The sequence below is a fragment of the Sorghum bicolor genome, chromosome 4 (assembly GCF_000003195.3).
Source record: "Sorghum bicolor cultivar BTx623 chromosome 4, Sorghum_bicolor_NCBIv3, whole genome shotgun sequence".
NCBI classification, from domain to species: domain Eukaryota; kingdom Viridiplantae; phylum Streptophyta; class Magnoliopsida; order Poales; family Poaceae; genus Sorghum; species Sorghum bicolor.
Window position 1 is genome coordinate 53,533,751 of NC_012873.2, and position 13,115 is coordinate 53,546,865.

The 13,115-nt window shown below is 47.3% G+C and overlaps 1 protein-coding gene across 1 annotated transcript; it reads right to left on the reverse strand.

The window, feature by feature from the left end:
* On the reverse strand, nt 596-5,760 carry LOC110434960 (ankyrin repeat protein SKIP35-like). The gene is made up of 4 exons (XM_021460071.1): nt 5,576-5,760; nt 4,780-5,466; nt 4,235-4,670; nt 596-1,866 (listed from the first exon to the last, which is right to left on the reverse strand). The coding sequence occupies exons 2-4, from the start codon at nt 5,319-5,321 to the stop codon at nt 1,075-1,077; spliced, it is 1,770 nt and encodes a 589-aa protein (XP_021315746.1). The 5' UTR covers nt 5,322-5,466; nt 5,576-5,760; the 3' UTR covers nt 596-1,074.

Sequence of the window (13,115 nt, forward strand, 5' to 3'; positions counted from 1 at the left end):
TCTCTCTGTCCCTGAAAGTTTCAATTCCTAGAATCCGTATCAGTCAAACTTGTTTAACTTTGACCAACTTTATAGAAAAGAGCATCAATATCTATGACATAAAATGAGTATCTTATAAAAATATATTCAATGATAAATCTAATGGTATTAATTTGGTACTATAAATCTTAGTATTTTTTCTATAAATTTGGTCAAAGTTTTAAAATTTTGACTTAGGACAACTCTAGAAGTTGTAGCTTTCATGGACAGAGGGAGTAGTTTATATAGAAGATTACATGACTCTTCACTATAAGACTTATTATATTCAGACTTATCACATTCTAGACTCTCTGTATTCTAATAATTCCAGTGACTTTCAAAACCTTCCGCAGAACCAGGTGGAATCGTCAGTTCAAATGCTGTAAATTAAAATTCCGAAGGAAAAAAAAAAGGCGCATGGCCGACTTCAGAGGAACAGAACCTAGACATCGCTCGCACCAAATGTTCCTTTGCTAAACAATCCATTTCTTGAAAGCGATTTTAAAAACAGCTGTAACACACTGCGATGGCTGTGGCTGCGAAACTTCTTCTGCTATGAATAGTAAAGTAGGTATGCTTATCAACCGAATCAGCCAGCCATTCGGTAATGTTGGCCAAACGAACAAGACACAGCGCTGCTGCAGCAAGCAGTTCTGATCAGTAAACACTTAACAGTAAACACAACACCACTACGTCTTCCTGCGCACCCTAGAAAATAATTGGAAGCGCTAAGCTGGCAACAAGAACAAGCTGGTTCCTTGCTGTTTGCAATTCAAACATCGCTCTGATGGTGTTTACCAACATCCAGAGTTTTGAGACACCATGGATTGGAGTGATGGACTAACACAGAGGTGCCTTCAATAGGCAATCAAGAAAGAAAACTTCTTTCTTATACAAAATAAAAACAAAACTTCTTTACACGATCATGAGGCATGTGATGCACCAAAACTATTGCTACTTCCACCTCCTCTCGAAGTTGGTTGGCAACTGCACACTACTTCATACCCTTTTAAAGCAAGGTAGCCTGCATAAGCTTCTTTTACACCTTGAAACATCTCAAGATCCAACCAAGAACGACGGCATGTGGCGCTCTAGTGTCCGCACAAGGTCCTTACCCTGGCTCTCTGTGCCAGCAGGCTCACCGAGCCGGTGCACCGCCTCCAGCAGCTCCCCCCTCAGCCTTTGGGGCAGCAGCTGCCCACCTGCACTCACGCACTCACGGTACAGTGGCAGGTATGTGATGCCGAGCACCATCTCAGACGGGAGGTCCTCCAGGCAGATCGGGGACGCACCTCTCCTGAGGACCCTCATGACATTCACGAAGTGCATTTCGCCGGTGGTCACCCCTTCAGCAAACGCACTCTGGGACCAGTGTTCTTTCAGGAAGGCAACCAGGTCTGGCGGCTCACCGTTGGTGCCCCCGGTCGCAATGATGTCTGCAGCCTCGTATGTTGCAGCTGCATCTCTTAGGAAGTTGGACCTCAAAAGGAAGGTGACACCATCAAGCGACCTGCTGCCCTGGCCCCTCGCAGCTTTGAGGATCTGAGTGCTGAGAGCTTCAAGAATTTGCTGGGGGATATGTGCAAGCAAATACGAGGCCACCATGAAATGGCCACTGGAGGCAGCAGTTGTCAGGGCAAGGCACATCTCAATTTCAGAGATGCCTCGACTGACAAACCAGTGGACAACCTGCAAGCACCCACGCTCTGCAGCTTTTATCAGAGGGCTGAGGAAAGAATTCACGTTCCCTTCATCAACTAGGCATTCCATTGTGTTGAACTTGCAGTAATGAGAGGCATATACTAGAGCCAGCTCGGTGTCCACAGCCAAGCTATTCTGATATGCAACCTGCATAAAGAGGGCAAATGTTACTGTTGCATTGTCATGCTGTTCTTTGTGAAATGTACTTTTCAAAGATATTTAAGGGATCAATACAGTTGAAATTCCTAGGATAACACGACAGATTTTGACCAATTATTTACATCTAAACTGGAAAAAAAACCACTATGCACACGACCAAAGGTGTCTCTGCACCCAGTCAACTCATAAGTCTCCTATCTAGGAAGCAGGGGTGAAAGCTTAGTGGAGGCGAAACTGGGTTCTCCCCCTACCCCCACTGCCTTGCTCCGTGCACTGACCTCAGTACCGGCAGTTGTTAGATGCTGCTGTCGCTGGTCAGAGAAGATGAACGGGCATCCAAATAGTCCACCAGCCCAAGCATTGAAGGGGGTATATAACGAAAGGGCCAAGTGGGCTTTGTATCTTATTCCTTTGCCAACAAGTGTACCTATGGTGGCCCAGAAACAAGCAGTCCGATGGCCAGGAAGCCTGCCATTGCTTTCTGTTATTCTGTAGCAGTAGCAACAAGAATCCCCCACGGCCCCACCACCACCATCACCATCACCCCCACTACTGATTTGGTGCTGCACTCCGCCACTGCTAGGAAGGATAGGCTGGTTCAGTCGAGGAGAATATTTTCTATCATCATAGCCCAACCATGCCATCCATGAATAGGCTCCTTAAGATCCCATAGAGTATAAATGGAATAATTCATGTAATACGATTCTATTTTTGTTAGAGGTAACCTTAATCAGTCCTGCCCATAAAGCACAAAAGCTTCTAACAATTGTCTACATCTGTGGAGAAAGTTATGTTCTGGCAAATGACCACCATCTTGTATGGCATGGCCAATTCATTTTTAGTTTTGCACATGGCCATGCAAATGTCATAATTTTGCAGTGGCCTATAGGCTATAGCAAACTCAACACACCCTCCCTTTTTGTAATTCTTTAGTACCAATATTTTTGGAATTTGGATAATAAAACATTAGGGGTGATCTATATCTTGACGAACACTGTACCAATATTGTTTTTATGTGGTCGCATTGGTGTAAGTAGAAACATATTCGAATAAAGAAATATTTAGATTTTTCTTGCATACAACTTTAATTTTTTAATTTGTCAATAAAACTTGTAGATTCCTTTTCAGGCCAAAATTGAGAAAGCAAAATCGCAAACTACACTTCAGCATCAACATTTTTTGTGGCCAACGTTTCCTATTTTAAGGATATAGTCTCAAGTCTAGATACATAGTTCAAGCTAAAGACTCAAAAGAGGAAGACGATAACGAAATAATGAGAAAAGATAGTTACACTATCATGAATACGGTTACTTCTGTGAAGAAGAGCAGTATTTCAGGCCAAATTTAGAATAACTGACAACAGCTAAAATGTTCATAAAAAATCTACTTCAGTAACAACATTTTAGTTTAACATGCACATAGGCCCAATCCATTCCTTGGGAAAGCACAAAATCACCTCAGCTAGTTTATAAGTACTTTAAAGGCATGCTCTAAATTCTAGAATGTAAAAAGTTAGTTAAAAGCCCAAGTGCTCAAAGAGGAAGACAACATGCAAATGTTAGTTACTTATTACTAATAGCATAGTCAGCAAAGGCATATTGAGCTTCTTAAGGAGTGGGAATTAACTGAAAGATAACAGTGGAACAGGGTAATCCAAAAGTTTGAAGTTATTGTGTGTTTAGTTAGATGATCCTACCGAATCCCAAAAAACCTAACCGAAGGGCATGCAGAATTTTGACCATCAGATTAGTTGCCAGTTGCCCTAACTTAACTATACTTTGGGAACCCGTTGTGTTGAACTATACTTTGGGAAGAAAATGAACTTCCAATGACTATGTGTTGATTGAATGTAAAATTATGGATGCAAACCAAATATGTGCCAAAGTACAGTCCAAAGTTTGGAGGACCCCACATGTATGACATAGAGTTGCAATAGAAAACTTTCATTAGAAAAGTGTGTATTCTACACAACAGAGTGCAAATCAATGTTAGTATCATCCAGTAATTATATTTGGCATAAACAAAGAGTTTGGTGGCAACAAGCATCAGAAAGGACTATAGGTTAAACTATCCTCTTAAAATGCAACTGATTCCAGAATTTATGGCTCGGGTAGCATTGCCCACAACTGTATGTCCATTTAAAACATTGCATCTTACTATATGGCTTGCCAAAATTTGCCTCTCTAGTAATAGAAGATAAGAAAAACTAAGAAAACAACCTAGAGCTCTGGGTATAATACTTTGGTTACGACTCCATAATAAAGAAAAGCAAAACATGCTCATTTGGTCATTTAGTATTTGATTAAACAGAATTGTTAACTTTGACATCAAGATTAATGAGAACAACTAAAATTACCTCCAGCAGAATGCGTACAAGTTCAGTACTTCCAAAGCGTGCTGCTTCAAGGAAACACTGATTTACATTGTCAGCGCCTCCTTCCACCAGCAATGATAAAAGGCCCTTAATGGAGACTGCTGAACTCCCAGAAGACCATCCAGGTTCAAATAAACTTGAGAAGAGTGTAAGGGGGAAGCAGACCGCATCAAATGCCTCAGTGAAAATCTTGCCACTTAAGTTGTCACCAGCTATGTCCAAGAAGGTTCTAAATGCTGATAAATGAAGCTGTACCTCTTGGAGAGTATTGCAGCTCCATCTGCACCTATGTGTGTCCTCAGAACAATGGTGCATATGAATACACTGTAAAGCCCATTCCATAAACTTCTGCACCTTGGCGCCTGCCTCTATTTTTAGATGCTCCGCACCAGGACAATCTCGCAGACGTTCATGCAATCTAAATTTCAACACCAAGAGAAATAACATCACTGATAATGTATTAAGCAATATATTCTGAATAAAAACATTTAGGTGTGCCAAACATTTATATGTAAGCTGAGAGTCACCTCTCTGCGACGATCTCCTTGCTATCACCCACAGTGATAGCCTTGCTTTGGCAGGCTGCAACACATGATGCAAGCAGTGATGTCCTGAGGATTGCTCTGGCAAAATCCTTTGCCCCTGAGGCCACAATCTTCACTATCAGACTGTTGAGCCCCTCAAGATCCCGTTTTGTCCGCAAGAACCATATGGCATCAAGGGCAATCGACAGGCCATAATCCAGCATCGACTGCTGATCTGCTAGATCAACAAGACTTTCAGCAAGGCTCCACTGCCGCGAGAAGAGCACCAGCTGCAGTGAGTGCCCGAAGTCCACCCACCCATGCTCGTCTAGACCCTGGCTTTGCACGCAACCATCCGATTCCTGTGTTTCGTCGTCCCCATGACTATGGCTGACGCCGCATCCTTGGTCGTTCTTAGGCGCCAGCGCTGATTCCCTTGCGAACACCACCCCACTAGCCTGGCCGATCTCGTCAGCCTCTACCTCCACGAACGGCGATTTCTTCGCCTTCGCCCGGATGCTTCGTGGTTTGCCTTGCTCAAACATTTGATGCAAGAAAGGTCCAGGCTGTAATCCAATCTCACACCATTCTGCTCCCTGCTAAAATAATCCGGCAACTCCTGATCATACACAGCCGAAGAACCCTAAATCAAGAACAATACCGCGCCGTTGCCACCAAAACTGTGCCGATCTGCAAACTCGAAGAGTAGAAATAGCTAGGCATTAATCACAAGCAGGGATTTGAGAGGAACAGGACAGGATGACTACGAAACAACTTTTGAGGGGCAGAGAGATCGAACCTGAAACTTGCAAGATCGAAGACCATGCGGGTAGGGGGGGAAATATGAAGGAGAAGGGGGAATCAAACATGCAAGCAAAAGTGGAAGGAGATGGGGACAGTATCTTTATTTTTCCCCGCGGTGATTTTGATGGGGGAGAGAATAATAAAGTTCACGGCTGTTGTTGGAAGCAGGGAGGCCGAGAAATTTCTTCTAATATGCAAAAGTCTTCGCTTTGTGTCCAATAATAACTAAAAAAAAAGGATATCCTAGCTTAGATCAACTTCAATGAGCTTCCTTTATCATTTTTAATCGTTAGAAATAGAGATTTTAATTAACAAAAACTCTCCAACAATTTATCTTGATACATATTTCTCGCTAGCTAAACATAAATAACGAGGTTAACTCTTTAGTGCGAAAAATATAGAAAAATAGTTTTTATTCAAAGAACACTCCAAATAATACTTTAGATTAGAGAATGAGTTTTACATGAACTCATGGTGATGCTCTTCAGTCTTGTAATTTCGTAGGTTTGGTATAAGACTGTCTTTACGAATTCATGCAGAAGTGTTTTTTTTTTGTTCATGTTCATATAGATGTTCAAATAATTTGACATTTCAAAATAATTTGTGTTCTGTATTGTAATACACAAAGTGGATGATCTGCGCTTGAATGTTGTAATGATTTGTTTTCACGTGATATAATTAGAGTATGGCGATTTCAGCTGTCATGGTTAGGAGAAATATCAAAACTAAGTTTTTGAATGCCAATCCTCCTTTGATGTAATTTTGGTTTAATTTGATAATGATCTCTTTTAATTTGTTAGAGCATCTCCGGTGGTTTGCTAAAAATCATTTACCAAATCTTATGATTTGGCAAGTAACTAAAACATATAGCAAGTGTAAATTCTTAGGGTCCTTTTGGTTGGGCTTTTGAACCTGCTTTTGCTTTTGTAAAAGCCAAAAGCCAACCAAAGGGCCCAAAAGCCACAAGTGTTTTTCTCAAAAGCAGCTTTTCTCGTAGTACAAATCCAAAAGCACCTCACCCCCTGCTTTCACTAACTTTTGGGATCCGTTCAGTTTTTTTTTTCCAAAAGCCACAAGTGACCAACCAAATGACTTTTGGGTTTCTCAAAGCCCACATCCCACAGCAGCTTTTCAAAAGCTCAAAGCTCACAGTAGCTTTTCCAAAAGTCACAGCCCAACCAAACACACCCTTAGTATCTCCAGTGGTTTGCTATTTGGGCTTGGTAAATTAAGAAAAGTAGGCCCACTTCATCAACTAACTTTGAGTGGACTTCTCCCTGCCCTTCGGCCGTTGAAGTACACGCGATCTTTCTCCCTGCCCTTCCAGAGCTTGAAGCTGCCGACCTCGACGTGCACGGGGACGTCGGCGCGGAACACGAGCGGCACGGCGCCCGTCCGCTGCGCGTCCTGCAAACCGGACACGACGGCGGTGGCCAGCTGCACCTCCCCGGCCAGCGCCAGCGGCAGCACCGTGGTGTTGCGGTGGCCCTGGTAGAACGCTGGCAGCGCGCCGCGCGCCAGGCGGTACGACCGGTACCACACCCCGAGGCTGGACCCGGGCTCGTACTGGATGCCGATCCGGGAGTTCGGGTTCACCGCCGTCACCGTCACGTCGAACCTCGCCCGCGCCGTCACCGTCGACGGGTCGACCTGGAACGCGGACACGGAGAGGCGGTCCACCGAGTACCGCGGCGCCTTGGGGTCGAGCGCTAGGTACAGCGCGCCGACGACCGCCGCGGCGAGCACCGCCAGCACGACCGCGGTGACCACCGCGCAGCAGAGGAGCCGGCAGCAGCAACCCCGGCCGCGCCGCTTCCTCGGCGGCGGCGGAGGTAGCGGCGCCGCTGGCGCGACGCGGCGCGGCGGCGGAGGCAGCGGGCACGCGTCGAGGTCGGCCGTCGAAGTACACGCGGGAACCGACGATGAAAATTCACTCGCGCGGGAGAGGAGGCCACGGCGTCCGGATCTCGCGATGGCAAGCGGAACGAGCCGCGCAAATTTGCGCGTCGATGGCTGCAGAATGGCAAATTGCATTTTTTTGGCAAGTTGATTAGCAAACCATTGGAGGGGTCATTTGTCTAGTTTTGCCAAATTATACAAGATAACAAGTGTGTTTAGCAAACCACTGGAGATGCTCTTAGAGGCTCTATAATTATATAGTTTTATACACCTCATTTTAGAAACTTTTATGGTTTATGTTTATTATATGAATGATCACTTGATTTAATTTTGGAGCGGTCAACAATTCTACGCATTTTATCATTTAATTGATATCATGTATGTTTGAGTTAATTTGTGCATCTTTTTTTGTTGTATGTGTGATATAATTTATGCACCTTATTTATGTGGAAGTGGCTTCCTGTTCCTATATGTAAGACTATTTTACTATTATTGATTGATGCGTGCAAATATAGATAAACTAATACTTTCATGTCTGAAATGTGCACATATTTTGTGCATTTGCCATGTAACCTAAAACCATGCAAAAGAAGGTAAAATAATGCTCAAAAGGAAACACATACAAACTGAACATCCGTGGAACATGTAATGAAACACTGAACTCTGTATATGCTTAAGGTAAATTTCACGTCCAAAGCCAAAATGATCCTTTTGGTCCCCTGCCTAACAGGCTAACACCGAGGGAAAGGCCACCAAAAGGATGAAAGATAGATTTAGGGTAAAGTAGGTAAGTTTAAAACTATCAAAGGCCATGAAAGGAAGGCTTAGTTTTAAGATCCATATAGGGAATCTTATCTTATCTTATACTTTTATAAAGCAAAATCTCACTACTTATTTCTCAGCACACAAGTTGTCTAACTAGATAGTTCACTATCACACACAATTAAAATACATTAGCCCATGTAATTGTAATGTCCACGTCAGCAAGTCATCATTTCTCAGAACATACAAGCTATCTAACTAGACAATCCAATATCACACACAATTAAAATCTACTAGCTCATGTAATTGTAATATCCATATTAGTAAGACACATAACTATTTTGTTGTCAAAATCATCATACGACGCAAATCCACTAATCTATAATCCCCACAACAACACACGTAGTATTCTTCTCGTTTTATCTATATTAAATCTAACCTCACTTACAATCAAGCTTAATTCACATAACTTTACTCCTAAAATCCATTATACAAGCTCCACACTAAACTTAATTAGGGTATTACTCCACCTTGGAGGCCTAAACCAACACAAACCCGTGTGAGTACAGCCTGTGACATACTGTCAATCAGCAAACAGTACTTCTATGGCTTATCAGCCAAGTGAACAGAGATACATAATCGATTTTTGATAGTTAACATCAGAATAAAAAGCATTACTCAATACCACTAAAATGAGTAAAGAACATTGGCTAAAGTCATGGTATTCTTAGGATGCAACTAAAAAATTACATATGACGACATTAAGAAATAAATCATAATAATGCTTGTAAATATTTATACACTGTGCACTGGCATGTACATTCATATATTCACTTAGATCAACCTTATGGTTTCTTGTTCCGTTGTTGATTCTCTTTGTCGACGTTTTATTTTATCAAAAAAGTCATATAGTATAGGATATTTAAAGTTTTAATTTATAAACATTTATTTTAATGATATATTGTCACCGGCTATGTTAGGCAATATTATATAGCAGCTCAACGATACAGTACACGACACATATGTATCATTCTTCTTGTCGAGGGTATCAGGGGTACCCAAGCTGACATACATAACGGGATTGCCCATACACAATTCGAGGCCTCCTACTCGACGCTGTGCCCAGTCACGTGTACTGTCATCGACGACCGCAGCCTCGAAGACGGAAAGGGCGTCCAGCGAATCGGTCAGGGCTCGAGCGCCGGCTACCGTCGAATACGGAAACAGGCTCGAGCGAATCGGAAGACGTCGAGCGCAAGGACGCCGCCCGCCGCCTGACGCGGGCACGGGAACTAGGGCATTTAATACGCCTGTCGCGATCTCACCTAACACGCCAGTCACGGAAAGCGTGATAGGGAACAAGCACCCGTCCCGTCATTCTTTTTGCAGCCTTCCTTACCAAATAACCCAGAACGTGTCAGGATGCAGGAAGCATGGTCGGAACGTCTAATCAAGACCCCCTCGAGACGTCCAAGGTCAGCGCTTGGGCCACAAGGCGTTGCACGGCCACCAACCCTCGACCAGACACATTTCCTTCCTGGGGAAGGGTTGGGCGTCGAATGACGACACCACAGCCGCTCCGACGTATCCGCCGCCGTGACGTGCCGGCGTGCAGCAGACAAACCTGCCCAAGGCGGCGTACAGAGCAGAATACAGGGGCACGCGTAATCATCATCAAGCTACCAGGACGGGACGGCTCGAAACCACGCCGGTACGGAGGCCTCGAGTAGGGCAGCGCGCCATGCCCCTATCGACCTCTACTCCAAACGCCTACACATGTACCCTAGGCCCCTCCTTGGAACTATAAAAGGGGAGGCCTGGGAGCGATCACACAACAACACAACACTCAAGCCACACATAGTAGAGCTTCCATACTCCATCTCCCTCCATACCACGCTTGTATTCACCCCTGTACAAGCACTTAGGTGCAAAATAATACAAACTCTCCCCCTCCCGCTGGACGTAGGGCCTTCTCTTGCCCGAACCAGGATAAATCTTTGTGTCTTTTTGCATCACCATCTGGAAAGGGGAGCACGCATACAAATTCACTAGTTGGTGTGACCCCCCGGGGGAAAACACCGACAGTTGGCGCGCCAGGTAGGGGTCCTGCGTATTTTTCACTGATTTCCCATTCCTTTCCAGATGGCCACTCTCACTTCGCCGATTCCGCGCTCCACGGTGATTTGGTTTGGGAGTCTCGAGTTCATGTCTACTGGCTCCGGCTATGACATGATCTTGCTCTCGATCAAAGGACCGGGAGGAGCCCGCGTTGCGTCAGCACGGTCGAGGGCCCCGAGACGCCCTCGCCATCACGCCTCCCCACCCAAGAGGAGGCGTGGACACCACCACCGTCGCCTTTCTGCCTCGTCACGACCGACAGTTTGTGCCAGGCAGGAGGAGACACGGGAGTCGACAGCACCGCACACCGGAACCGTGGGCATGACGGCTCAGCACCGCGAGGATCACGCGACGACAGGAGGTGACGCGCCCCGTGCGCTCTCCCCCACCGCCAGGCTACTGCCACATGGGCTGTTCGCTCCAAGAAGAGCGTTGCCGTTCAGTTTGGACAATGCCGTGGCATCGCTCGCCAGGGCAATATGTCCAAACGCCTAGACGTACGTGGAGAGACCAATGGTCCTCCCGCGCGCCCCTGGAGCACAACGACTGACGTCCGAGCTGCCGGATTTCTCCCAGGTGCGAGGTCTCTGCCGCCTAGGCCCTGGGCGATACACGATTACCTCTCTCAGGCAGCGGCTGCTGGAGGAAGGACGCGGATGCTTCTACGCCGCCGAACCAGACTCCGGCTCGAAATCTGACAGCTACGACCCTACTAGAGAGTGCTTTCATATCAACGGGGCAGTGGAGACCACCGATGAGACACAGGACGCTGTTGCTGGCGGTCGAGCCCCTGCAGCAAGGGAAGACCCCAGGACGCCTGGGAACGACGGACAGGTCGACCCACCTCCACAGGAAGACAGAGCCGCACAACTTGCGCAGCTACGAGAGCTCAAGACAAAACTTGACGAAGATCGTGAGTGCCTCGTCCTGCTCGAACAGATCCTTGAGCAGGACCTGCCTTACCCACCTGGCGAAAGTGTCCGCAGAAGGGCTCGAGAGGTGCATCGACAGATCGTTGGGGACGGGGAGCGAGAACAACCTGTCAGCCGCTTCCCTTGAGCAGGCCAGAATGTTGTGGCAGCAACGATGCTGTTGCGCAACATGCCCGAGCCCTCGAACTCCCAAGCACGGCGCATCCGAGACGAGGTGCAGACTCTGCTCCAGGTGGCGGCGGTTCAGCAAGCAGAGAGCTCGGCCTCCCAACGTCGAGGGGCAGCTACTGAAAAGCGTGACGAGCCAGCCCAAAACGAAAGGAGGTGTCGGTCCATCAGCAGCCACCTCCTTGAGGGAAAAAGACCGCACTCGTCCTCCCCGTCGACAACCAACGTCGACACGACGCGCGACGCGACATCGACGAGAATTGACGCCGTCGGTATGGGGACGCAGAGGAGCGCGGTTACAGCGCCCATCGCGGTGGAAGGTACGACAGCGATGAGGACCGGATGGCCCCGGAGCCGCCAGGCCCGCGGGTGTTCAGCAGGGCAATCCGCAGCACGCCGCTGCCCAGCCCATTCCGACCCCCGACCAGCATCGCAAAGTACAACGGCGAGACCAAGCCGGAGCTGTGGCTGGCAGATTTCAGGCTGGCCTGTTAGCTAGGAGGCGCTCGGGGGGACGATCGAGCCATCATCAGACAGCTGCCGCTCTTCCTCTCTGACACCACCCGCAGATGGCTCGAGGAGCTCCCGACCAACCAGATCCACGATTGGGTCGATTTGGTCAGGGTGTTTGAGGGGAATTTCAAAGGAACCTACATACGACCCGACAACTCGTGGGATCTCAGCAAGTGCAAGCAGAAGTCAGGAGAGACGCTTCGAGAGTACGCTCGACGCTTCTCGAAGCAACGCACCGAGCTGCCGCACATCCCCGACCACAACGTCATCCTGACCTTTGTCTCTGGTACCACCAGTCGAGACTTGATGCGGGAATTAGGCCGGAATCGTCCTCAGACCGTCGACGAGCTGATGGACGTAGTGGCAAACTACGCTGCTGGGGAAGAAGTGGTGGGCGCCTTCTTCAGCTGTGAAGGAAGGAGGGGCAAGCAGCCCGCCGATGACGACGAGGGTCCCAGTAGAGGACCCAAGAAGAACAAGAAGAAGAAGAAAACACGGCCGTTCTAGCGGGAAGACCTTGACGACGAACTCGTCGCCGCCATGGAACGCAAGAGGCCTCGAGGCCCTCCAGAGGGGGGCATTTTCGATAAGATGCTAAAGGAGCCATGCCCTTACCACAAGGGAGGGGCAAACCACAAGCTCGAGGACTACCGTATGCTGAAAAAGCATTTCGATGGTCTAGGGTTCAAGAAGGACGCCCGCGACGACCCAAAGAAAGAGAAGAGCGGCGACGAAGGGGACGACAAAGACGATGACGGTTTCCCAGCCGTTCACGACTGCTACATGATCTATGGTGGACCTTCGACGCAGTTAACCGCGAGGCAACGCAAAAGGGAACGCCGTGAGGTCTTCGCGGCAAGAATGGCGGTGCCCCAGTACCTCAGCTGGTCGAGCACCCCCATCACCTTCGATCGAGAGGACCACCCCGACAAGGTAGTTGCCCCTGGCGTCTACCCGCTCGTCGTTGTTGGTATTTGGGAACGCAATTAGGAATTGATTCGCAAGCGCACGGATATCGGTGAGCACTTCACTCGGGAGGTTATCCAGAGTATCGTATTTATTTTTTTACCACTAGGAGAAAGAGTGCATCTGACTAACCGGTCTATTACTACTAACCCTTTAGGCAACAAAGAATGTCTCTCG